A 26,253-nucleotide genomic window follows, 5' to 3' on the forward strand; every position below is an offset into this window, starting at 1 on the left:
CCAAGAGAGAAAAGTCTCCTACAGTGAACAAGGTTTAAGAAGAATACTAGGCCCCAACGAAAAGCATGAATTACTTACAAAAGAACAGTGAGCTCAAAGCACAGTAACAAGAAACTCTTCAAATATTCTCAAACCACTCTACTTTATTTTTGTCTTCTGCTCTTTCCTGTCACTAATTGCATGTGCGTATTGCGTATGCATGCTAGCGTGGCATGTATCCGTAGGCGTTAACCGAATTAGAGTTTAAGTTTTAATAAATTTCACTTTTCTCCTTTAAACCTAAGAAAGCCAGTTTATGCTCATTTATTTGCCTTATAATTGGAAAGTGGTGAACAAGGATTCACCAAGGGGGAGCTAAAACACAGTGTGTTTAAAAATTAAATCCCGTTACAATAAGGTAAAGGCTGAGAGAGACCCCTCTCACCTGGTCGTAACAACTGGAACAATATTCTCGACCACTGGCAAGCTTTTACGGTCAGCTAAAACGTTCAAGAAAAGCACGAAGACTAACAGTCACCAAATTCATATTTATTTTAATTGAATTCATATAAACTGTGCTAACTTGAATCTGCAATATCGGTTTCAGACATATGAAAGCTCACTTTATAGAAAAATCAGCTTCTGGCTGGTTTTCAGAATTACACTTTGTTGGATTTGAACACCACATTGAGCTACAGCACATTCAATTGAGATTTTAGCTGTTGTGACCTTGAAGAGCTTCAGCCATGAATAATTTGCCCATGCTTTGTGATGTAAACTCCTTGATCTGCTGGCAGTAGGTATTGATTTGTCCTGTTAAGAGTTGAAAGAGGGAGAAAACAAAATTAAAGACTCTGGGAACTCAATGATCAAAAACGCAGTCTGAAAATGTAAAAGCAGATTTCAAAGGGCAATAATTCACACTATTAAATATTGCACAGAAAAATGTAAATTTCTATCAATATTTAATATCCACATCTCTTTTGTACTTTATGTTTTAATGCATGAATGCAAGCTAACCAATACCATAGGTTACAATACAGCCCTTACATAAATCACAGCACCAACCACAACTGTCTAAAGTGACCAGTGTCAAAGCAATTATAAAACACTGAGACTTTTCTGAAAACATCTAATTTTCTCCACAATTCTATGGTAATGTAATAGAGAACATATGGATCTAAAAGTCTAAAAATCTGTACCAAATGAGCAATGTTCTGCTGCTTACCAATCATGAGATATGCACATGGCACAGTGAACGCAAAAAGTTGATACTCATTTAAACAGAAGCTCTGGAGTACAATTTAAGGAAAAGGGATTAGGACTTTAATCTTAATGCCAGGTTCAATGACCTTTGCTGCTCTAACTTTACTACTAATTGCTAAATGGCAACAAAGACACTGCCAAAAGATTGGTAAATAAAGTTCCCAGCTGTTCAAGGGATTCTGAAGTATTTTCTGCTCTTCCTGAGTCAGCAGCTCAGTGCCCAGTTTGAATGAATACTGTCTATTTGCCCAATCTAGACTAAATCAACAGGACTACCACAAATTCTTACTGAATCTGTTCCAAAATCTGGTATGGTAATCCCATTCCTCTCCTTTCTAGAATGCTGTAGGACAGAGATATTTAAAAGAATTTCCATCTGGAAGTCTGCATTAATAGAGGCACCTCCCAGGGATCCAATTTCAGCCTCACTTGCATCAAAGAGTGGAAAATAGCCCAAACCACTCTGCCTTTTGAAACACTTTTGGCAATATTTGGACTGACCCAAGGGAAAACTGCAATAGATCTGGGTGGTTGCTTAGGCCATCTTTCATGTTTGCTTGTTTATCTCACTCTCTGGGAAGCAACTAAAATTTGTGCCATGAGAAAATCTCTTACAAAAAATTTTAAAAGCAGAATTTGTCATAGTCATAGAGAGATACAGCACTGAAACAGCCCCTTCGGCCCACCGAGTCTATGCTGACCAACAACCACCCATTGAAATTAATCCTACATTAATCCGATATTCCCTACCACATCCCCACCATTCTCCTACTACCTACCTATACTAGGGGCAATTTACAATGGCCAATTTACCAATCAAACTGCAAGTCTTTGGCTGTGGGAGGAAACCAGAGCACCCGGCGGAAACCCACGCGGTCACAGGGAGAACTTGCAAACTTCACACAGGCAGTACCCAGAACCGAACCCAGGTCGCTGGAGCTGTGAGGCTGCGGTGCTAACCACTGCGCCGCCCCATAAAATTTACCACAAATTTTATGTTCAAGTGGATTACAAAAATAAAAGAATTAGAAGGCACAGCTGATCAGTATGTAGCTTTTCATTGAATAGATTTTCCTACAACTTGGTTAGGGTGGGCAGAAAGATTATTTAAATTGAAAATGCTTTCCTTTATACTTAGCTACTTTCCCCATTACCTAGCCCAAGTTTCTCATGCTCCGAAGTTCTTTTCATCTACACTAATGCACAGGGAGGGGCGATAACATTAAAGTGCATACAATCCGTGTGGTCGGGTGGCGGATAAGAACAAAAAAAACAAAAAGTAGGGAGGTATATAGGGGAGGGAAAAAAATAGTTTTTTTTTAAACTAATGCCAGAAATACTTAAGTTTGCAGAATTGGAAATATATATGGTTAAACAAAATGTGCAAAATAATAGGAATGCGAGATCTGGGTTAAACCAGGACATTTTAGTTTTGGTGGCAGCAGCTTTGACAGAAGCGGAGGTGCAGGAGCAAACTTGCAGCTGAGGGGTCAATTTCAGTGGAAGTTAAAAGTTAATACCCTTTTGTTTACGGAGGACCAGGGGACTGCTGGGGAAGTAAAAACTAGATACTTGGGTGGTTTAAAATCACTTTCTTTTAGTTTTGGTGGCAGCAGCTTTGACAGTAGCGGAGGTGCGGGAGCGAACTTGCAGCTGAGTGGTCAATTTCAGTGGAAGTTAAAAGTTAATTCCCTTTTTGTTTTCGGAGGACCAGGGGACTGCTGGGTAAGTAAAAACTATATTTGGGTGGTGGCTGTACCCGAGACACTACACGTGTAGTGTCTCCCACCCACCCTCCTCCTCTAACCAAAAAAAAGGACTCTGGTGTGTTGATAAGGTAAGCTTTTTATTTAAAAAGTTCTGTCCGTCGGATTGCTAACCTAACAAGTTTTGACCTTTTTTTTTTGTTTTTTCAGTAGATTTGTCAGGAATTTAGAATAGTGGGAATGGAGGTTAAGGCAGTTGTATGTTCCTCCTGCAGAATGTGGGAGGTAAGGGTTGCCAAGAGTGTCCCTGCTGACTGCATCTGCGGGAAGTGCACCCAACTCCAGCTCCTCGAGAACCGCGTTAGGGAACTAGAGCTGGAGCTGGATGAACTTCGGATCATTCGGGAGGCGGAGGGGGTTATTGAGAGGAGTTATGGGGAGGTAGTCACACCTCAGGTAAAAGAAGTAGGTAGATGGGTTACCGTCAGGGGAAGGAGAGGGAACCAGCAGGCAGTGCAGGGATCCCCTGTGGCCGTTTCCCTCAACAACAGGTATACCGTTTTGGATACTGTTGCGGGGGACGACTTACCAGGGGTAAGCAACGGGGTACAGGTCTCTGGCACAGAGTCTGTCCGTGTTGCTCAGAAGGGAAGGGGGAAGAGGAGCAGAGCATTAGTCATTGGGGACTCCATAGTTAGGGGAACAGATAGGAGGTTCTGTGGGAACGAGAGAGACTCACGGTTGGTGTGTTGCCTCCCAGGTGCCAGGGTTCGTGGTGTCTCGGATCGTGTTTTTGGGATCCTTAAGGGGGAGGGGGAGCAGCCCCAAGTCGTGGTCCACATAGGCACCAACGACATAGGTAGAAAGAGAGATGGGGATTTAAGACAGAAATTCAGGGAGCTAGGGTGGAAGCTTAGAGCGAGAACAAACAGAGTTGTTCTCTCTGGGTTGTTGCCCGTGCCACATGATAGCGAAGCGAGGAATAGGGAGAGAGAGGAGTTGAACACATGGCTGCAGGGATGGAGTAGGAGGGAGGGTTTTGGTTTCCTGGATAATTGGGGCTCTTTCTGGGGTAGGTGGGACCTCTACAAACAGGATGGTCTTCACCTGAACCAGAGGGGTACCAATATCCTGGGGGGGGAGATTTGCTAGTGCTCTTCGGGGGGGTTTAAACTAATTCAGCAGGGGAATGGGAACCTAAATTGTAGTTCCAGTGTACAGGATGTTGAGAGTAGTGAGGTCAGGGATAAGGTTACAAGGACGCAAGAGGGCATTGGCAAGCAAGAACTTGGTTTAAAGTGTGTCTACTTCAATGCCAGGAGCATCCGGAATAAGGTGGGTGAGCTTGCAGCATGGGTTGGTACCTGGGATCTCGATGTAGTGGCCATTTCAGAGACATGGGTAGAGCAGGGGCAGGAATGGATGTTGCAGGTTCCGGGATTTAGATGTTTCAGTAAGAACAGAGAAGATGGTAAGGGGTGGCATTGTTAATCAAGGAGAGTATTACAGCGACAGAAAGGACGTTTGAGGACTTGTCTACTGAGGTAGTATGGGCCGAGGTTAGAAACAGGAGAGGAGAGGTCACCCTGTTGGGAGTCTCCTATAGACCTCCGAATAGTTCCAGAGATGTAGAGGAAAGGATAGCGAAGATGATTCTCGACAGGGGCGAGAGTAACAGGGTAATTGTTATGGGGGACTTTAACTTTCCAAATATTGACTGGAAATACTACAGTTCGAGTATTTTAGATGGGTCAGTTTTTGTCCAGTGTGGGCAGGAGGGTTTTCTGACACAGTATGTAGACAGGCCAACCAGGGGTGATGCCACATTGGATTTGGTACTGGGTAATGAACCCGGCCAGATGTTAGATTTAGATGTAGGTGAGCACTTTGGTGATATTGATCACAATTCGGTTAGGTTTACCTTAGCGATGGGCAGGGACAGGTATATACCGCAGGGCAAGAATTATAGCTGGGGGAAAGGAAATTATAATGCGATTAGGCAAGATTTAGGATGCGTAGGATGGGGAAGGAAACTGCAGGGGATGGGAACAATCGAAATGTGGAGCATATTCAAGGAGCAGCTACTGCGTGTCCTTGATAAGTATGTACCTGTCAGGCAGGGAGGAAGTTGTCGAGCGAGGGAGCCGTGGTTTACTAAAGAAGTTGAAGTGCTTGTCAAGAGGAAGAAGGCGGCTAATGTTAGGATGAGACGTGAAGGCTCAGTTAGGGCGCTTGAGAGTTACAAGCTAGCCAGGAAGGATCTAAAGGGAGAGCTAAGAAGAGCAAGGAGAAGACACGAGAAGTCATTGGCGGATAGGATCAGGGAAAACCCTAAGGCTTTCTATAGGTATATCAGGAATAAAAGAATGACTAGAGTTAGATTAGGGCCAATCAAGGATAGTAGTGGGAAGTTGTGTGTGGAATCAGAGGAGATAGGGGAAGCGTTAAATGAATATTTTTCGTCAGTATTTACAGTAGAAAAAGAAAATGTTGTCGAGGAGAATACTGAGATTCAGACTACTAGGCTAGATGGGATTGAGGTTCACAAGGAGGAGGTGTTAGCAATTTTGGAAAGTGTGAAAATAGATAAGTCCCCTGGGCCAGATGGGATTTATCCTAGGATTCTCTGGGAAGCTAGGGAGGAGATTGCAGAGCCTTTGTCCTTGATCTTTATGTCGTCATTGTCGACAGGAATAGTGCCGGAAGACTGGAGGATAGCAAATGTTGTCCCCTTGTTCAAGAAGGGGAGTAGAGACAGCCCTGGTAATTATAGACCTGTGAGCCTTACTTCGGTTGTGGGTAAAATGTTGGAAAAGGTTATAAGAGACAGGATTTATAATCATCTTGAAAAGAATAAGTTCATTAGCGATAGTCAGCACGGTTTTGTGAAGGGTAGGTCGTGCCTCACAAACCTTATTGAGTTTTTTGAGAAGGTGACCAAACAGGTGGATGAGGGTAAAGCAGTGGATGTGGTGTATATGGATTTCAGTAAGGCATTTGATAAGGTTCCCCACGGTACGCTATTGCAGAAAATACGGAAGTATGGGATTGAAGGTGATTTAAGAGCTTTGGATCAGAAATTGGCTAGCTGAAAGAAGACAGAGGGTGGTGGTTGATGGCAAATGTTCATCCTGGAATTTAGTTACTAGTGGTGTACCGCAAGGATCCTGTTTTGGGGCCACTGCTGTTTGTCATTTTTATAAATGACCTGGAAGAGGGTGTAGAAGGGTGGGTTAGTAAATTTGCGGATGACACTAAGGTCGGTGGAGTTGTGGATAGTGCCGAAGGATGTTGTAGGGTACAGAGGGACATAGACAGGCTGCAGAGTTGGGCTGAGAGATGGCAAATGGAGTTTAGTGCGGAAAAGTGTGAGGTGATTCACTTTGGAAGGAGTAACAGGAATGCAGAGTACTGGGCTAATGGGAAGATTTTTGGTAGTGTAGATGAACAGAGAGATCTTGGTGTCCAGGTACATAAATCCCTGAAAGTTGCTACCCAGGTTAATAGGGCTGTTAGCTTTTATTAGTAGGGGGATCGAGTTTCGGAGCCACGAGGTCATGCTGCAGCTGTACAAAACTCTGGTGAGACCGCACCTGGAGTATTGCGTGCAGTTCTGGTCACCGCATTATAGGAAGGATGTGGAAGCTTTGGAAAGGGTGCAGAGGAGATTTACTAGGATGTTGCCTGGTATGGAGGGAAGGTTTTACGAGGAAAGGTTGAGGGACTTGAGGTTGTTTTCGTTGGAGAGAAGGAGGAGGAGAGGTGACTTAATAGAGACATATAAGATAATCAGAGGGTTGGATAGGGTGGATAGTGAGAGTCTTTTTCCTCGGATGGTGATGGCAAACACGAGGGGACATAGCTTTAAGTTGAGGGGTGATAGATATAGGAAAGATGTTAGAGATAGTTTCTTTACTCAGAGAGTAGTAGGGGCGTGGAACGCCCTGCCTGCAACAGTAGTATACTCGCCAACTTTAAGGGCATTTAAGTGGTCATTGGATAGACATACGGATGAAAATGGAATAGTGTAGGTCAGATGGTTTCACAGGTCGGCGCAACACAAAGTGGCAATCTGTGTGTGGAGCCGGAGGGCATAGGTGAGGTTTTAAATGATTATTTTTCATTTGTGTTCACTATGGAGAAGGATGATGTAGGTGTAAAGCTCAGGGAGGGGGATTGTGATATACTTGAACATATTAGCATTGAAAGGGAGGAAGTATAAGCTGTTTTTGCAGGCTTAAAAGTGGATAAATCCCCAGGCCCAGATGAGATGTATCTCAGGCTGTTATGTGAGGCAAGGGAGGAGATAGGGGCTCTGACACAAATTTTCAGTTCCTCTCTGACCACAGGAAAGGTACCAGAGGACTGGAGGACAGCGAATGTGGTACCATTATTCAAGAAGGGTAGCAGGGATGAACCAGGTAATTACAGGCCAGTGAGTCTAACATCAGTGGTAGGGAAACTATTGGAAAAGATTTCTGAGGGGCAGGATTAATCTCCACTTGGAGCAGCAGGAATTAATCAGGGATAGTCAGCATGGCTTTGTCAGGGAGACATCGTGTCTAACTAGATTGAATTTTTCGAGGAGGTGACTAGATGAAAGATGAGGGTAAAGCAGTTGATGTAGTCCACATGGACTTCAGTAAGGCTTTTGATAAGGTCCTGCATGGCAGATTGGTTAAGAAGGTAAGAGCCCATGGGATCCAGGGCAATTCGGCACATTGGATCCAAAATTGACTTAGTGGCAGAGGGTGATGGTCGAGGGTTGTTTTTGCAAGTGGAAGCCTGCGACCAGTGGTGTACCACAGGGATCGTTGCTGGGACCCTTGTTTGTAGTGTACATTACTGATTTAGGCATGAATATAGAAGGTAAGATCAGTCAGTTCACAAATGACATGAAAATTGGTGGTGTAAATAGTGAGGAGGGAAGTCTTGATTACAGGACAAATATAAATGGGCTGGTAAGGAATATGTGGTAGGGAATATGGGATTAATGTTGATGGGGATGTGGTAGGGAATATGGGATTAATGTAGGATTAGTATAAATGGGTGCTTGATGGTCGGCACAGACTCGGTGGGCCCAAGGGCCTGTTTCAGTGCTGTATCTCTGACTATGACTACTAACATCGAGGGCCGAAGGGCCTGTACTGCGCTGTAATGTTCTCATTCTAATTGACTAGAAAACCTTGGAGTCAACAGAAGGGGTAGGCATAATATAGCAGGTGATGGAGCAACATGTTAAAAGACACTGCATCCATATAAAGAAATCATACAAAACCCTAGTCTGATGCAGCTGAGTTCTTATGGAATGAGATCAAAGAAAGTAAGAAATGGACAAGAGAAGACCAATAAGCAAATTATTTATTGAAAGCAAAGGCCTGAACATTAATCATGGATGGTTGGTGGGGGTTTGTTCCTTCACTACTTAATTTGTCCAGCTAAGGAGTTTTCAAATAACAAGGTTGACACCAATTCTGAATCTAACCTTAATAGTTTGCCAGGCATTATACATAAAATAGCAGAGCATCCGGATCCAGCAATCATTATATTGCAACTGCAATGCTGACGATGGAATGAAAATAAGGCAGAGACAAAACTGTAGGTCATGGGAAGAGCACACTGAGAAGAAATGCAAATACTGTTTTTTAGAAAAAAAATTACTGGAACACAATAATGGTTGGGAGCAGTACAACAGAAGAGTGGGAAGTACTTAAGGAAATGTTGGTGAGGCTACAATCAATTTTAATTCCTGCTGGACTTCCAGAGAACTGTTCAAGGCAAGAGCTCCAAGCCATGGAAAAACATTGTGCCTTAAATCACCCCAATATGGAGAAAATTGAAAAAACATGTATATCGCAGTTTCATCCGTGCCACAGTGGAAGAAACGCACCCAATCTCATGCAACAACTGGTGCAGCAGAGGGTGCTCTTCTAAAAACAAAAAAAAAAACAGAAAATGCTAGAAACACTTCAAGTCAGTCAGCATCCCTAGAAAACACAGATGATTAACATTTCATGTCTTGACCCTCTGTCAGAACCTCTGAGGTTGGGACAGAAACAAAGGCTTTTCTGTGCACCTCACTGTATGACACTTGACCTGGAAGAGTTAATATTCAGTTCGCTCCTTTATTTTCCCCTCTAAATCTCTAACCTGCAACAAGTAGCGTCTCAAGTCTTGGTGGTGGCTGAGGGGGTTTGAATAACTTGGTAGGATCCTCCTCTGGCAATGGCGCCTCGCCACGACTCTGACGTTGGGTATTTTCGAGCTGGCGCCTGTGTAGATACTGCAGAGAAATTGTTAATTGAATTTATGCTGCCAAATCAAAGTTTACCGATAACTGTTTTAGATTACACTTGTTTTTAAATCATTCATGTGGTGGGTGGGTGGGTAGGTGGGGAAGAGAGTGGGAAGATCTTAATGTTAAGATAAGGTCTTAATCACCTATACTCACTTTTTCCAAAATGAAATGTAAAATGTCTAATTAGTACAAACATTTGTCAGTGCCACGTGAAGGTAAGTTAACTGTGTAAATTATTCTTTATTAACTATGCCCATCCTTGGTAAAAGTTCATATATTCTCTTAGGTGGCATGGTGCAGGTGATCGCCATAAGAAGTCCAAGCAGGGTGCCCATACTGCCCCATTCTAACTATATGATGGAAGCTGTAACAATAGGCCATCCCTTTTGTGATCTAAACTATATTCGTGCATTTGTAGATAGTCCACCTTTGAAAAAATTGAAGGGGCTAAGAAAAAAATCTGACAAGATTAGATCAGGCCAGATATGAATGATTGTCATTTTATTTCTCAGACAGAAAACGAATCTGAAGAGCAATAGTTATGATGGGATTCACTTAATTCAAACAGGCTTGGTGTTATGAACGTGCTACACTTCTCCATTTCAGTGAGTCACTTTGTTGGACTTAAAATAATTTCTAACTACCGTCCAGCATCCTTACCTTCTGTGCTTGGCAAAAGACTGCCCGAGTAGCATTTTGTTTAAAAATCCTAATATCAGTGTGTTGTTCTGTCCCTATCTTAACACCGTGTGCATAATCAGAGGCGAGGGCCTATGGACAACTTCTGTTGACTGCATGGATGCAAGATGTTTATTGTGACAAGCTAACAAGTTGCTTGCTGCCTTTGATCTTTGGGGAAGGAACTTCATTACCTAGTTCATTCACATTGTAACCACCTTCTGACTCAGGGACTTATTTTAAAAGACGACTTGTAGGAATGGACTTTGCTATAAAAAGTACAAATGAAACTCTTTTTCAAATCCTTTCTATGGAAAAATGGTCAAACGTGCCAAAACATGACAACCTTACTTCTGGAAACAAATAAACCACAAATACGCTTAAATGACCTCCCCACTCCATTCAATATTTAATAACAATTTTACAATAATAACCATACACTTTTTTGCAGATTAAATTTAGGAGTAATAATTATTAGGAATGTAAAAAAAGCTTTCATTTCTAAACTGCAATACACAATTTGTTTTACACCAAAAGGTTAATGGTGCAGATGAAATATGCTCATCTCAAGTTAATACACAGGAACAAAATTCATAGATGTGTATCTAAAGATGCAATTATATTCATAGCACCAACACTGACAACTTTCAAATGGTTGCCAAATACCTAAGCTTTGACTCAGCACATAAAGGAAAATTGACCTTTCCCAGAGGGAAGAGAGGAGGCCAACAGAGCACTCAGTGTCAAAAAGAAACAGAAAAAAACGAGAAAAGAAAAATACTAGGCCAACAAAAAGGATGTTTTTCTTTTAAAGGGTTTTTAAGCATGAAATCCAAAGGGTGTGATTCATTTCCCCCAGTTAAGAATAACCTCCATGACATAATCACTGGGCAATTGTAAAGTCTGTGCCTACCACAGTTTGTAGTGATACCATACTGATGGTATTTCTTCATCCCAAACTTTGCCAATACAGGAAGTTGCAGCTTTGATTTTACTTACTTGCTGTTTCTGTTGTTGCTGTTTAGTTACATTCCTCATGTAAGTATTATATTTAATGATATCTTGGCTCATTTCATCCACTCTGTCCATTAACAGCTGAAGATTCTTCTCCAGATGATTTCTGTAAGAAACAAATATTATGAAATATAAAGAAAAAGTTCTGTACATTATGCAAAAATATCCATTATTCATTCTCAAACAAAATACATTTGTACTCTATTTTAGAACAATCGCAGAAAAGAGTGAAACCCTCTTGTCTCAGCAGACCATACTATCAAAGCTCCAATAGGGAAAAGAAATGAGCAGTTAGGAATGGCCAGTATTCCACAACCAACTCAACTACTGACAATAACATTTCTGGAACTCTGATGCATTGTGTTGCTTACAATACAAGTGAGCCAGAAAGCAACACTGGTGGTATTTTACCCATACTGCAGCATCTACTAAAGTCAATACAGACTTGCTCCAGGCCAGTAATGCTGCCAAAGGATAGGAGGATTGAAAGATACATACATCCCCTGAGCCTCCAACCATTTTCAGCAATCCAGCTGGTGAATTCAAGCTGCTTTTGCTAGGCAAAGAATAGGAACCCAAGTATATGGCCAAAAAGTAATTTTATTTCGATATCCATAATGTTTTAATGACTTTTTCCAAAGGGACAACCCTTTAAAGTGTGCAAAATAGTTGATGGTATCAAGGTATACAACCAGAAAAGTTATTTTATTGAAATGTGACTGCTAAGGTAAGAAGCAAAAATAATTTAAGATCCATGCATCTAACACAACACAGCCAGTCAGCATTTGTAAAGAGAAAAGACATCTTATTTTAGGTTTGTTCCGATTGTAGTTCAGTAACCCAATTTAGCTAAGTAGGTATAATTTGTCACAGAAGTGTAGTCAACAGATCAGAATCTGCATAACCCAATCAGGTCTAACATGATTTATGCATGAATTCACAATAGGTATGGATGAGAAACGCCATTCCCTACATCTAAATTCATCCATGCAGAAAGATCCTCAAGTCCCCCACTGCAGTACCCCAATTTTTCCTTAAATGTTGCCAAGGGTTTTACCTCCACAACTTTATATCCAGAAGACTATTTCATATGTTAATCACACTCTGTATGGAGAATAATTTCCTGATAACAAATGCAGCCTTTTAGAAGTGCTAACAGCCACCAGGTGGCGCTGTACTGGCACATGCACAAATGTAGCCTGCTCCACTAAAACGTAACAGCCTGCGATTTTCAGGCAGCTGCCAGGACTAAAGATGGCGCTGCTCAAATAATCACAGAAAGGCAACAGAAACCCATGCCAGCACACAATGGCTGGAGAGCACGGGGAAGAGAGCGGGGAAGTGTGGGGGGGGGTGGGGGAAGAGAGCAGGGTGTGGGGGGGGGGGCGAAGACAGCAGGGCGTGGGGGGGGGTGGGGAGAAGAGAAGACAGCAGTGCGTGGGGGGGGGGGGAAGGAGAGGGAAGAGAGAGCAGGGCACGGGGGGGGGGGGGGGGAAGAGAGAGCAGGGCGTGGGTGGGAGGGTAAAGAGAGAGCAGGGCGTGGGGGGGGGGGGGAGAGAGAGAGCAGGGCGTGGGGGGGGGGGGGGAAGACAGAGCAGGGCGTGGGGGGGGGGAGAAGACAGAGCAGGGCACGGGGGGGGGGAAGGAGAGGGAAGAGAGAGCAGGGCACGGGGGGGGGGAGAAAAGAGAGAGCAGGGCGTTGGGGGGGGGGGGGAAAGAGAGAGCAGGGCGTGGGGGGGGGGGGGGGGAAGAGAGAGCAGGGCGTGGGGGGGGGGGAAGAGAGAGCAGGGCGTGGGGGGGGGGGGAAGAGAGAGCAGGGCGTGGGGGGGGGGGGGGGGAAGAGAGAGCAGGGCGTGGGGGGGGGAAAGAGAGAGCAGGGCGTGGGGGGGGGGGAAAGAGAGAGCAGGGCGTGGGGGGGGGGGAAGAGAGAGCAGGGCGTGGGGGGGGGGAAGAGAGAGCAGGGCGTGGGGGGGGGGAAGAGAAGAGAGAGCAGGGCGTGGGGGGGGGGGGGGAAGAGAGAGCAGGGCGTGGGGGGGGGGGGGAAAGAGAGAGCAGGGCGTGGGGGGGGGGGAAAGAGAGAGCAGGGCGGGGGGGGGGAAAGAGAGAGCAGGGCGTGGGGGGGGGGAGAGAGAGCAGGGCGTGGGGGGGGGGAAAAGAGAGAGCAGGGCGTGGGGGGGGGGAAAGAGAGAGCAGGGCGTGGGGGGGGGGGGGAGAAGAGAGAGCAGGGCGTGGGGGGGGGGGAAGAGAGAGCAGGGCGTGGGGGGGGGGGAAGAGAGAGCAGGGCGTGGGGGAAGAGAGAGCAGGGCGTGGGGGGGGGGGGAAGAGAGAGCAGGGCGTGGGGGGGGGGGGGAAGAGAGAGCAGGGCGTGGGGGGGGGGGGGAAGAGAGAGCAGGGCGTGGGGGGGGGGGAGAAAGAGAGCGGGGAAGTGGGGGGGTGGGTGGGAGAAAGAGAGCGGGGAAGTGGGGGGGTGGGTGGGGGAAAGAGAGCGGGGAAGTGGGGGGGTGGGTGGGGGGAAGACAGCAGGGAAGTGGGGGGGTGGGTGGGGGAAGACAGCAGGGAAGTGAGGGGGGTGGAAGAGAGAGCAGGGCTTCCGCTTCTCACTCGTTGCCGACCCCTGCCGTTAGTGCCCCACGTGCTGCCTTGTGTCCCAATGACTAAATCTGCCCCTGCACAGGTGAAGGTCGTCCAATCTTTGCCAGGGCCCTCATGGGCCCCAAAACCCAGAGGACATTGGCTAAGAGCATCTTAGCAGTCAGAGCAGCTGTTTGTGCAGCCTGACCATACCTTTACTGAAGCCACAGGGGTTGCACCACATAGACATGCTAGGAAGAAGCGGGGTCAAGATTTGGAGTTGCACAAGGGTACGTGCACATGACTGTTACATAATGTTGGAATGTTAAGTTTTTGTTTAATTTTTGATCCAAATAAATATTACTTGTTTCTACATTTTCCTGCGTGTCCATTTTTGGGTGCTGCTGCTGGTGCCTTCACTGCATTATGTTCTACCTCCTCAGAATCATCTGAAGAGGCTCTGCGCTCTGCACCTTATTCCTCTGCAGGCCCAAACCTCACTGCTATGCAATGTTGTGCAGCACACCGTGACCATGGAGAGCCTGGCTGGTGCCTATTGAAGAGCGTCTCAGATCTTTCCAAACATTTTTTTTCTTCTTTTCATGGGATGTGGGCGCCGCTGGCAAGCCCAGCATTTGTTGCCCATCCCTAATTGCCCTTGACGACTGAGTGGCTTGCTCGGCCATTTCAGAGGGCAGTCAAGAGTCAACCACATTGCTCTGGGTCCAGAGTCACATGCTGGCCTGACCAGGTAAGGATGGCAGATTTCTTTCCTTGAAGGAAATTAGCAAAATAGATCAGTTTTTATGAAAATCGATAATGGTTTCATGGCACCATTACTGACACTAGCTTTTTCCAGATTTTTAAAATTAATTAATTGAATTTAAATTCCACCAGCTGCCATAGTGGGATTTGAACCCTTGTCCCCAAGGCATTAGCCTGGGCCTTTGTAACACTAGTCCAGCGGCATTAGCGCAAAGCAAATGTCTCCGCATTACGCCACGCCACTGTCTCCCTGAAACACACCTTCAGCATGCTGATGGCTTGCTCAATGGCACATCTGGTTGTCATATGGATTTTATTTATTGCTCCTGGGCCTCAATGGTTGGGTTCCTCACAAGTGTTATCAGCCGCTTTAAGTGGATATCCTTTGTCTCTAAGTAGCCAGCTGGTAAGTTTGTTTTGAGGTGTGGAGAGATCAAAAAGCGTGGACTGGCAAAGAACATTCTAAAGGGGGAGGGTGAACAACCAGTTGTCATTGTGCACATAGGTACTAATGATATAGGTAAAAAACGGGATGAGGTCCTACAAGCAGAGTTTAGGGAGTTAGGAGCCAAGTTAAAAAGTAGGACCTCAGAGGTAGTAATCTCAGGATTACTACCAGTGCCACGTGATAGTCAGAGTAAAAATGAAAGAATAGTCAGGATGAATGCGTGGCTTGAGAGATGGTGCAGGAAGGAGGGGTTCAGATTTTTGGGACATTGGGACCGGTTCTGGGGGAGGTGGGACTATTACAAATTGGACGGTCTACACCTGGGCCGGACTGGAACCAATGTCCTTGGAGGTGCTTTTGCTAACGCTGTTGGGGAGGGTTTAAACTAATGTGGCAGGGGGATGGGAACCAATTGAGGTCAGTTGACAGTGAGGAGGTAGTAACAAAAGCCTGTAAGAAACTAGATAATGAAGTCAGTGTGACTAAGGGGAAGAGCAGGCAGGGAGCAGATGATGAATATAAAGGGACTGGTGGTCTGAGGTGCATTTGTTTTAATGCAAGAAGTGTAGTAGGTAAGGCAGATGAACTTAGGACTTGGATTAGTACCTGGGAGTATGATGTTATTGCTATTACTGAGACTTGGTTGAGGGAAGGGCATGATTGGCAACTAAATATCCCAGGATATCGATGCTTCAGGCGGGATAGAGAGGGAGGTAAAAGGGGTGGAGGAGTTGCATTACTGGTCAAAGAGGATCACAGCTGTGCTGAAGGAGGGCACTATGGAGGACTCGAGCAGTGAGGCAATATGGACAGAACTCAGAAATAGGAAGGGTGCGGTAACAATGTTGGGGCTGTACTACAGGCCTCCCAACAGCGAGCGTGAGATAGAGGTACAAATATGTAAACAGATTATGGAAAGTTGTAGGAGCAACAGGGTGGTGGTGATAGGAGATTTTAATTTTCCCAACATTGACTGGGATTCGCTTAGTGTTAGAGGTCCAGATGGAGCAGAATTTGTAAGGAGCATCCAGGAAGGTTTTCTAGAGCAGTATGTAAATAGTCCAACTCGGGAAGGGGCCATACTGGACCTGGTGTTGGGGAATGAGCCCGGCCAGGTTGTTGAAGTTTCAGTAGGGGACTACTTTGGGAATAGTGATCACAATTCCGTAAGCTTTAAAATACTCATGGACAAAGACGAGAGTGGTCCTAAAGGAAGAGTGCTAAATTGGGGAAAGGCCAACTATACCAAAATTCGGCAGGAGCTGGGAAATGTAGATTGGGAGCAGCTGTTTGAAGGTAAATCCACATGTGATATGTGGGAGGCTTTTAAAGAGAGGTTGATTAGCGTTCAGGAGAGACATGTTCCTGTGAAAATGAGGGATAGAAATGGCAAGATTAGGGAACCATGGATGACAGGTGAAATTGTGAGACTAGCTAAGAGGAAAAAGGAAGCATACATAAGGTGTAGGCGGCTGATGAAAGACGAAGCTTTGAAAGAATATCGGGAATGTAGGACCAATCTGAAACGAGGAATTAAGAGGGCTAAAAGGGGTCATGAAATATCTTTAGCAAACAGGGTTAAGGAAAATCCCAAAGCCTTTTATTCATATATAAGGAGAAAGAGGGTAACTAGAGAAAGGATTGGCCCACTAAAGGACAAAGGAGGAATGCTATGCTTGGACTCAGAGAAAACGGGTGAGATTCTAAACGAGTACTTTGCATCGGTATTCACCGAGGAGAGGGACATGACGGATGTTGAGGTTAGGAACAGATGTTTGATTACTCTAGGTCAAGTCGGCATAAGGAGGGAGGAAGTGTTGGGTATTCTGAAGGGCATTAAGGTGGACAAGTCCCCAGGTCCGGATGGGATCTATCCCAGGTTACTGAGGGAAGCGAGAGAGGAAATAGCTGGGGCCTTAACAGATATCTTTGCAGCATCCTTAAACACGGGTGAGGTCCCGGAGGACTGGAGAATTGCTAATGTTGTCCCCTTGTTTAAGAAGGGTAGCAGGGATAATCCAGGTAATTATAGACCGGTGAGCCTGACGTCAGTGGTAGGGAAGCTGCTGGAGAAGATACTGAGGGATAGGATCTATTCCCATTTGGAAGAAAATGGGCTCATCAGTGATAGGCAACATGGTTTTGTGCAGGGAAGGTCATGTCTTACCAACTTAATAGAATTCTTTGAGGAAGTGACAAAGTTGATTGATGAGGGAAGGGCTGTCGATGTCATATACATGGACTTCAGTAAGGCGTTTGATAAGGTTCCCCATGGCAGGCCGATGGAGAAAGTGAAGGCGCTTGGGGTCCAAGGTGTACTAGCTAGATGGATAAAGAACTGGCTGGGCAACAGGAGACAGAGAGTAGCAGTAGAGGGGAGTTTCTCAAAATGGAGACGTGTGACCAGTGGTGTTCCACAGGGATCCGTGCTGGGACCACTGTTGTTTGTGATATACATTAATGATTTGGAGGAAAGTATAGGTGGACTGATTAGCAAGTTTGCAGACGACACTAAGATTGGTGGAGTAGCAGATAGCGAAGGGGACTGTCAGAGAATACAGATAGATTGGAGAGTTGGGCAGAGAAATGGCAGATGGAGTTCAATCAGGGCAAATGCGAGGTGATGCATTTTGGAAGATCCAATTCAAGAGTGAACTATACAGTAAATGGAAAAGTCCTGGGGAAAATTGATGTCCAGAGAGATTTGGGTGTTCAGGTCCACTGTTCCCTGAAGGTGGCAACGCAGGTAAATAGAGTGGTCAAGAAGGCATACGGCATGCTTTCCTTCATCGGACGGGGCATTGAGTACAAGAGTTGGCAGGTCATGTTACAGTTGTATAGGACTTTGGTTCGGCCACATTTGGAATACTGCGTACAGTTCTGGTCGCCACATTATCAAAAGGATGTGGATGCTTTGGAGAGGGTGCAGAGGAGGTTCACCAGGATGTTGCCTGGTATGGACGGCGCTAGCTATGAAGAGAGGTTGAGTAGATTAGGATTATTTTCATTAGAAAGACGGAGGTTGAGGGGGGACCTGATAGAGGTGTACAAAATCATGAGAGGTATAGACAGGGTGGACAGCAAGAGGCTTTTTCCCAGAGTAGGGGTTTCAATTACTAGAGGACACGAGTTCAAAGTGAAAGGGGAAATGTTTAGGGGGGATATGCGTGGAAAGTTCTTTACGCAGAGGGTGGTGGGCACCTGGAACGCGTTGCCAGCGGAGGTGGTAGACGCGGGCACGATGGAGTCTTTTAAGATGTATCTAGACAGATACATGAATGGGCAGGAAGAAAAGAGATACAGAACCTAAGAAAATAGGCGACATGTTTAGAGAGAGGATCTGGATCGGCGCAGGCTTGGAGGGCCGAAGGGCCTGTTCCTGTGCTGTAATTATCTTTGTTCTTTGTTCTTTGTTCTTTTGAAAGCATCATGGCTGCTGCTCAGAAATCTTGTGTGCACACATATAAACATCTTTTTGTGGTTGGACACCAGCAGCATGCTGATGAAGTGGAAGCTTTACGGCTGATGACTACCCTGGGGGATCTGGGGGTGCCTTGATTCTCACATGCATGCAGTCAATATCACACCTGTGAGAAGCCAGTCAGAGATGCAAACCCGAGTGCTCGCTCACAGTGACTGGCGTCACCATTGGCCAGGTTGACTTAATTGCCAGCTCTGGCAAACAAGCCGTCGGTCACCTATCTTACACATTTGTGGACCGCCAACTGCAAGATCCTGGAAGGAGCAATTCAGGGCAGTGGTAACTTTGACAGCCACTGGCAAAGCATGGCCATCAGATCCACTTGGCAGCAGGTCTTATTCAGTAGGCTGCAAATTTCCACCACCATCTGGCACAAAAGCAAGTCTTCTGACATGTCAAGGAAGATTAACCTCTGCTTGCACACCTTGTATTACAGATACAGCCTCCTGCGATCTGAAGCACTCTGTTCGTCCCCTCTCTTCTGTGGAGCGGGAGGTCTGTGAAGAGCAGGTTGTTACTGCTTCTGTTTTGATCCTCATCTGAGATCCGATGTAAAACAGCATAAGTGGCACCCATGCTGATCTGATGATGGACCACAGCTCCAAAATGCAGATCAGACATACAAACCTCCAAAGTTATGGATGTAACCTTTCAGCACAAGTACAGAGAACAAAGCCTTTTGCAGAAACTGGCAAGAAACCAGCTGTGAGGTTTTATTGTTTATTGGCATAATTCCCGGACGTTGTCAGCCCCCTCAATTACTGGCGTTCTTGTCTTGGCGAGTCTCAGGAAGCTCGGTAAACCCGTGGAACTACAGCTAAAGCCCGAAAGTCATTAATATCACTGCAATTGAGTGTGCAATATAGTGAAATTGATAACCTGCCTCCCGAGGGAGTTGCTTGCACGTAGCCTAACGGGCTGGAGTTAAGTGTGGAAGCTGGCGGGTTGGAACCAGCTTCCCAACATGCTGTCAATTTCCATGCTTTTTTTTTTTAGGTGCCCCTTGTACCTCGAAATTCTTTTGCGTGTAACTTGTTGGAAGTGTGAACTGATAATGGTGTGGCAAGGGCAACAGGCATTTTGGGACTTCAGCGAAAGGCAAGGCCATCAATGTATTGGCTATGAGATTTAAGGATCAAGAAAGAAACAGAGGAACTACTGAAAAAGACATTGAATGAGACACAAATTAGGTACAGAAAGAGAACTAAAAAGAGGTAAATGAAGAGTGGATTGAGAGAGAAAAGAGGCAGAAAGGAAAAAATAAATAAATTCAACATTTTAGCAATGATCTACCACCTAAAGGAATGAGATGCCACATTTTTAGTTGTTCAATTTTGGGGCCAGAGAAGTTGCTTGAGATTATTGTTAATGCAATGCCCTTGTTAAAACGGTATTTTGTAAATTACCAGATATAGCTTTTTTTGGCAAGCTGAATGGGTGATATGCAAATCCAGCAAGTTCTTAAAACTTTGGAAAGGGTGCAGAGGAGATTTACTAGGATGTTGCCTGGTATGGAGGGAAGGTCTTATGAGGAAAGGCTGAGGGACTTGAGGTTGTTTTCGTTAGAGAGAAGGAGGAGGAGAGGTGACTTAATAGAGACATATAAGATAATCAGAGGGTTAGATAGGATGGATAGTGAGCGTCTTTTTCCTCAGATGGTGATGGCAAACACGAGGGGACATAGCTTTAAGTTGAGGGGTGATAGATATAGGACAGATGTTAGAGGTAGTTTCTTTACTCAGAGAGTAGTAGGGGCATGGAACGCCCTGCCTGCAACAGTCGTAGACTCGCCAACTTTAAGGGCATTTAAGTGGTCATTGGATAGACATATGGATGAAAATGGAATAGTGTAGGTCAGATGGTTTTACAGGTCGGCGCAACATCAAGGGCCGAAGGGCCTGTACTGTGCTGTAATGTTCTAATTCTAATTCTAATAACAGGAAGGGTAAGGGCAAGATACTGTTTGTGGGAAACAAATGCTGGAACAGCGTAAATCCACCAGCAGGCTGAGATTTGCAACTCGATGCATATTTCTCACTTAGCTGAACCTGCTGGCCGATTTGCACGTTAATAATGGTGTGCATTGTTAACAAACCATTATTATTCTTGCAAAATCCGATCTGGTCTGTCTTAATTTTGTAGATCAATATTGTGTTGGCTTAGTTAAATCACTACTCTGCATTGCTTGGACATGCTGAGCGTTAAGCCTCCTAAAGTCTTAGACCTTGTTCAACTTCTTCCTTAGCTATTTCAATACAATCAAAAGTATGTGAGTCACCTATTTCTCCTTTGCACTTGTCCATAATAAATATTATCAACAATTGTTTTGACCACTCAATTTGTCAAACTCATTTTCGAGTTCCTGAGCAGACTGGTCAGTTTGACCTATATGCACTGAGTTTCTGAATCAGTGGTGGTTTGAACATGGAGCCCTGGGGAACTGCACTCATTATTTTCCCCCATCCTACCATTTCCCCCATAACAAATACTCATCATTTTCTACTGTTCACATCTACTGTTTACCCTGAAACTGCAGAGCTTTTGAGGTTAACAAACAGCCTTTGGTCTGAAAGCCTGTTAAGTGCCTTTTGCTAGTCTCAGTACACTAGAGCTTCCCACAACCCACTTGGAATGTTACTTCCTCAAAGCGGTTAAGGAGGTTCCCCTCTGACTCTAACTTGCCTGCTGTTTGTTTAGTATTACACAATCTTCAATTTTACTCCCGATAATCAATTCTATTATTTTACTCAATATAAAAGAACAATTAATGGGTCTATAGATGCCCATGCATGTTTGTCACCCTTCCTGAATGTAGGAATCACACTGGCCTGTTTCCAAACTACTGGTATCTCCCCAGTGTCCACAGACACCCCCATAATGGTCATTGGGTGTCTCTTTCAGCACTCTGGGGTAAATACCTTTTCTCTTTGACATTTTACTTGTTTGAGTTTGTTTAGCCTGCCTAGAACTTTCACCTCATTTATATATCGGTCACTGATTTCACTTAAATATCACCAGTTCAGCAGGAAAACTGCTCACATCAGCCCCTTTAAATCATTTGGAGTAAATAATTTTTCAGAAAATTTACTATTTTATACTCCGTTTCAAGTCTGTCTGCATCTTTTATGGTTTTCACTTCTTCCTTAAATGCTCTACTTCGGTTGTAGAATCAAATAAATATTTAGTCGTCATGTTTAGGCTCAACTTCTATAATTTCTCAGACATCTCTCTTTGCCTCTCTGCTTAGCCTTCTGCATTTTCTTACATATATCTGAGTGAACCCTTTCATGTACTTGCTGCAGGATTTGTAGATGTCTTTATGTTACTTTTACTTTGCTTGTTCATCCATTTAAGGTTGTTTGTTTAGTCTAAATTTGCACACATCTATCCTACATGTTCAGCGTGGTTCCTTTAAAGGTGTTCTACTTAATCTGCATTCAAGTGTTGTTCAAGAACTTCCCCCAATCCATTCGTTTTAGTAGCTCCTTCCTTTCAGTATATTTATTTTATTTTATTTAGAGGTACAGCACTGAAACAGGCCATTCGGCCCACCAAGTCTGTGCCGACCAACAACCACCCATTTATACTAACCCTGCAGTAATCCCATATTCCCTACCACCTACCTACACTAGGGGCAATTTACAATGGCCAACTTACCTATCAACCTGCAAGTCTTTGGCTGTGGAAGGAAACCAGAGCACCCGGCGAAAACCCACGCGGTCACAGGGAGAACTTGCAAACTCCGCACAGTCAGTATCCAGAATCGAACCCGGGTCCCTGGAGCTGAGAGGCTGCGGTGCTAACCATTGCGCCACCCTTTTAAATTTATATACCTAGTTCTTGGCCGTCGGCATTTCAGACTTACAGATCATACCATTCGTGCAATGCTACAACTTCCATTTCCTATACATGATCTGGGTTGTTCAATAACACCCACGTAAAGATGGGCAATGCCTACTGTTGTTTTGTTGGGCCATTACGAAGTCTAATATAATTACTAATTCTGATACTAAACTTCTTAGGTTGTCACAATTTCTATTTAGATGGTTTATGTCTCTTGTTAAAAATAACTTCCCTATTTTCACATTCTCTTCCTATCTCTGCAGTCTTCTTCCCCTTACTGACCTGATGGCTTGTAGCATACATCACATATTAGCTTGGATTTTTTAAAGAGTTAGCTATGAATAACTAGAGTAGTTCATTCTGTAGCTTACCATATTCCACAGGAATGATTTTGTTTACCTTCCTGGTATCCCTGAAATAGAAGGGTACACCACCTCCTATCAACTCTTGTCTGTTCTGAACAGTTTCTGCGCCTGAAGGGATGCACTAAAAAATGTTTTAATGTTCTTTCTTAGCTGCTGTTACAGATCAGCAAGTGAACACTTTGTTCCAAGTTGGCAACAATACTTGCTATAAGTTTACAATTTGATTATTTTACAGTGGTACTTTGAAAAGTTACTTTGAAGTGCTGCACCAAAGCTACTTTTGCAGTGCATTTAAATTTAGATTATTAAAGTTGCATTTTAAACTTTACCATATTAATACTGCAGATATTGGTTTGGCACTGGTACCTATCTCCACACCATACACAAAATGGGTGAGCAAATCACTTAAATCTATTTGCAGTGCTCTTCTAACCAGCATCCAAATGTCAGTGACATTTTTTTTTAACATTACCAGAGAGCCAAATTTCTTCGTTTATGCTCATTTGAATAATAAATGATAAAAATGGATGTCGGCTTTGTACAACCTAAAAAGACTGCCATGTGCCTTTTGGTGGAATCAAGTTATCAAGGTAGTAATTTGCATAATATAACTGACACAGGCACCTAAACATCGTCAATGCATGTATACATGGAGATACACTAATGGGGTTTTAGATTGCTAGACAAAGTTGATAAGATAAATAAAAAGCTAAAACAAATCTTTGCAGAACAAATTAAGAGAACATCTCTTTTTGGGAACTTAAACAGAAGGAATAAATTAATCTCCATAGGTCTGCTGACATAAAATAGGTATAATTACTTTAAATATAGTAGGCATATTTACTTTAAATTTTAGCACCATCAGCCAGAATATTAAGATTCTGATTGCACACAATAATTGTTTTGTAAAATATGCATTACAACCACTATTATATCTATTTTAAACCCCATGATAGAATGCATAGACACACATTTTTTCTTTAGTACTTCCAAATGTTTTGACAATTAAAGGGTTTACTGAATATAATAATGCCTTGAACGATTAATGAGCTAAACATGAATGACCGCAAAACATTCTTTGAAATGCTGCAGCGCCCCAGAACTATTTAAAGTAATGCACTCCAATAGTTTCCTTGGACTGTGTCAATGCTAATAGGTTTTGACATATTTTCTTATAAATTATGGAAGATTGGGACCAAGGTTCTAATCCATTCCATGATGAAAAGCTTTGATGACTCCAAGAGTGCTTTGTGAAATGAGTTTGGGCAGTCTCAACCTAGCTCTTAGTTTAAAAAAAAACTTGCATTTATAGAATACCTATCACAATCTCAGGTTGTCCCAAAGAGCCTTACAGCCACTGAAGTACTTACACTGTTGCAATGTAGGAAACAGACCAGTCAGTTTGTGCACAGCAAGTTCCCAAACAGCAATGCGATGCTGACCAAATAAACTTTTTTTAAAATAGTGATCTTGGTTAAGGGATAAATATTGCCCAGGACACATGGGAAAAATACTCCTGCTTTTCTTCAATGTAGTAACATAGGATCTTTTACACCCAGCTAAGAGGGAAGACAGGCTCTCAGCTTAACTTGTCATCCGAAAGATGGTACCTCCAACAATGCAGCACTCCCTTTGTACTGCGCTAGAATGTCAGGCTAAATCAGTGTTTGCCAAACTTTTTTGGTTGAAGGATTCCTTTTCAAATGGATTAATAATCAAGGAACTCCTAGCTAAATTATAATTTATAACAGCATGCAGTTTTTGCCTGTCTGGACTGTTTTGATTGGTCAGTTTAAGGGATGTGTCTGTTGGTGGGCAGTGCTTTATTGTCACATTCGGGTACTAAGTGTACCGAGTACAACAAATTTTTGGATCCATCTGATACAAGGGACCTTGAGAAAGACGCAAGGTCCTCCGTTTACAACCAGGTGTGGCCTTTCTAATCTCTGCCATCTAAGTTATTTCAGTGAAATGGTTGCTAACTGCAATTTTTAAAACTTCTCACTGGAGTTTGTGGAACCTTGCTATGCACTAAACAGTTGCCACTTTACCTCACAGAATTGCACCAGATAATTAATTCTATGCGAGGTGCTTTGCGACATTGGAAAGACACGAGTGCTGAATAGATGCAAATTTTTTTTGTCTTTAGGGAGATTCGGCAACAGTGCAAACTACAGGGGATTAATGGCCTTTTCTTAATACATATTCTCTTATGCAGCTAAGAATCTTATAAGGAAGGCTGAGTGCAAAAGCTGTAGAATTACTTCAGAGTAATGTGTTAAACTGACGGAGATGAAAAATGTTGTTTTAGTGAAATGATTGCTAACTGCAATTTTTTTTTAAACGCACCCATAGATATATGCCAGAATATTAATGTTCTAAGTCCTAATCTCGATCCCATGACTTATCTTTTACTATTTCCATACAGGGAACAAGGATGGTTAGTCCTCTTGGAACATGAAGAGCGAAGAACAGCAGTCAGAAACAAGGTAACAACCCTTCAATTTAATGCATAGAGACTTGCTGTATGGGAAGGACTTAGCATACTTCATAGTACTGGAAAACTGTTCCAGCAGCATACGGTCAATGTATTAGTTTTTGTATTAGTTTAGAGATACAGCACTGAAACAGGCCCTTCGGCCCACCAAGTCTGTGCCGACCATCAACCACCCATATATACTAATCTTACATTAATCCCATATTCCTACCACATCCCCACCTGTCCCTATATTTCCCTACCACCTACCTATACTAGGGGCAATTTATAATGGCCAATTTACCTACCAACCTGCAAGTCTTTTGGCTTGTGGGAGGAAACCAGAGCACCCGGATAAAACCCACGCAGACACAGGGAGAACTTGCAAACTCCACACAGGCAGTACCCAGAATTGAACCCGGGTCACTGGAGCTGTGAGGCTGCGGTGCTAACCACTGCGCCGCCCTGTACACCAAGATCTAGGTCATTAATATACATCAGGAAGAGCAAGGGTCCTAACACTGACCCTTGGGGAACTGCACAAAAACCTTCCTCCAGTCTGAAAAACATCCATTAACCTCTACTCTCCGTTTCCTGACAATCAGCCAATTTCGTATCCATGTTATTACTACTGTCTCTTTTATTCCATGAGCTATAATTTTGCTCACAAGTCTGTTGTGTGGCACTTTATCAAATGCTTTTTGGAAGTCCATGTACACTACATCAACAGCATTGCCCTGATCAACCTTCTCTGTACATCAAAAAACACCAGCAAGTTAGTCAAATACTATTTGCCCTTCACAAATCCATGCAATGCTGAGGTTGGAGTTGAAGGGAACTGGCTTAATTATATCAAACAAAATCAGAAATGTTTACGAGTCGAGGTTTATCAAGGCCTGTTAGATTATGTGCATAACAGAGCAGCTGAATACAACGCTATGCCTAGCAATACATTTATTTGCCATCGATGTTTCAAGCCAGCCCAAGTGCAATGCAGTAGTATCAAGACGCCATAAGAAGAAAATTTGGGAAGTTGGATCTATTATGTTTGCTTGCAATCCAAGATGGACTGAAATCGCTGAAAGCATTGAACTTTATCAATGTCCAGAACATTGGCCAGATATTGTTGTAAGAGTTTTTCACATGAAACTAAAACGGCTGCTTCATGATTTAACAATAAAACATATACTCGGGAAGCCAAGTGCATTTTTGTATGTCCGAGCAACAAGGAAGCCGCTTCAAGATTGTTAAAACAAACATGGTACCTGACCCTTGCAGGACTCTCAATCCCAACTCACTGTGTATGTGGGACGATTAATGTTGTAAAAAATTTCCAAAAGAATTTATAAACTAAACTAATCCC

The 26,253-nt window shown here is 43.8% G+C and overlaps 1 protein-coding gene across 1 annotated transcript in view; it reads right to left on the bottom strand.

Annotated features, from left to right (window-relative positions):
* Positions 1-513: 513 nt before the first annotated feature.
* eif3hb (eukaryotic translation initiation factor 3, subunit H, b) overlaps positions 514-26,253 on the bottom strand; it is a 201,373-nt gene continuing 175,633 nt past the window's right edge. Inside the window, exons 6-8 of the mRNA XM_068032173.1 lie at positions 10,927-11,047; positions 9,102-9,234; positions 514-792 (exon numbers count right to left, since the gene is read on the bottom strand). Of these exons, the coding sequence (XP_067888274.1) occupies positions 695-792; positions 9,102-9,234; positions 10,927-11,047 (352 nt within the window). The 3' untranslated portion in view covers positions 514-694. The remainder of the gene's footprint in view (positions 793-9,101; positions 9,235-10,926; positions 11,048-26,253) is intronic.

This window comes from Heterodontus francisci, chromosome 5, assembly GCF_036365525.1.
Source record: "Heterodontus francisci isolate sHetFra1 chromosome 5, sHetFra1.hap1, whole genome shotgun sequence".
NCBI classification, from domain to species: Eukaryota; Metazoa; Chordata; class Chondrichthyes; order Heterodontiformes; family Heterodontidae; genus Heterodontus; species Heterodontus francisci.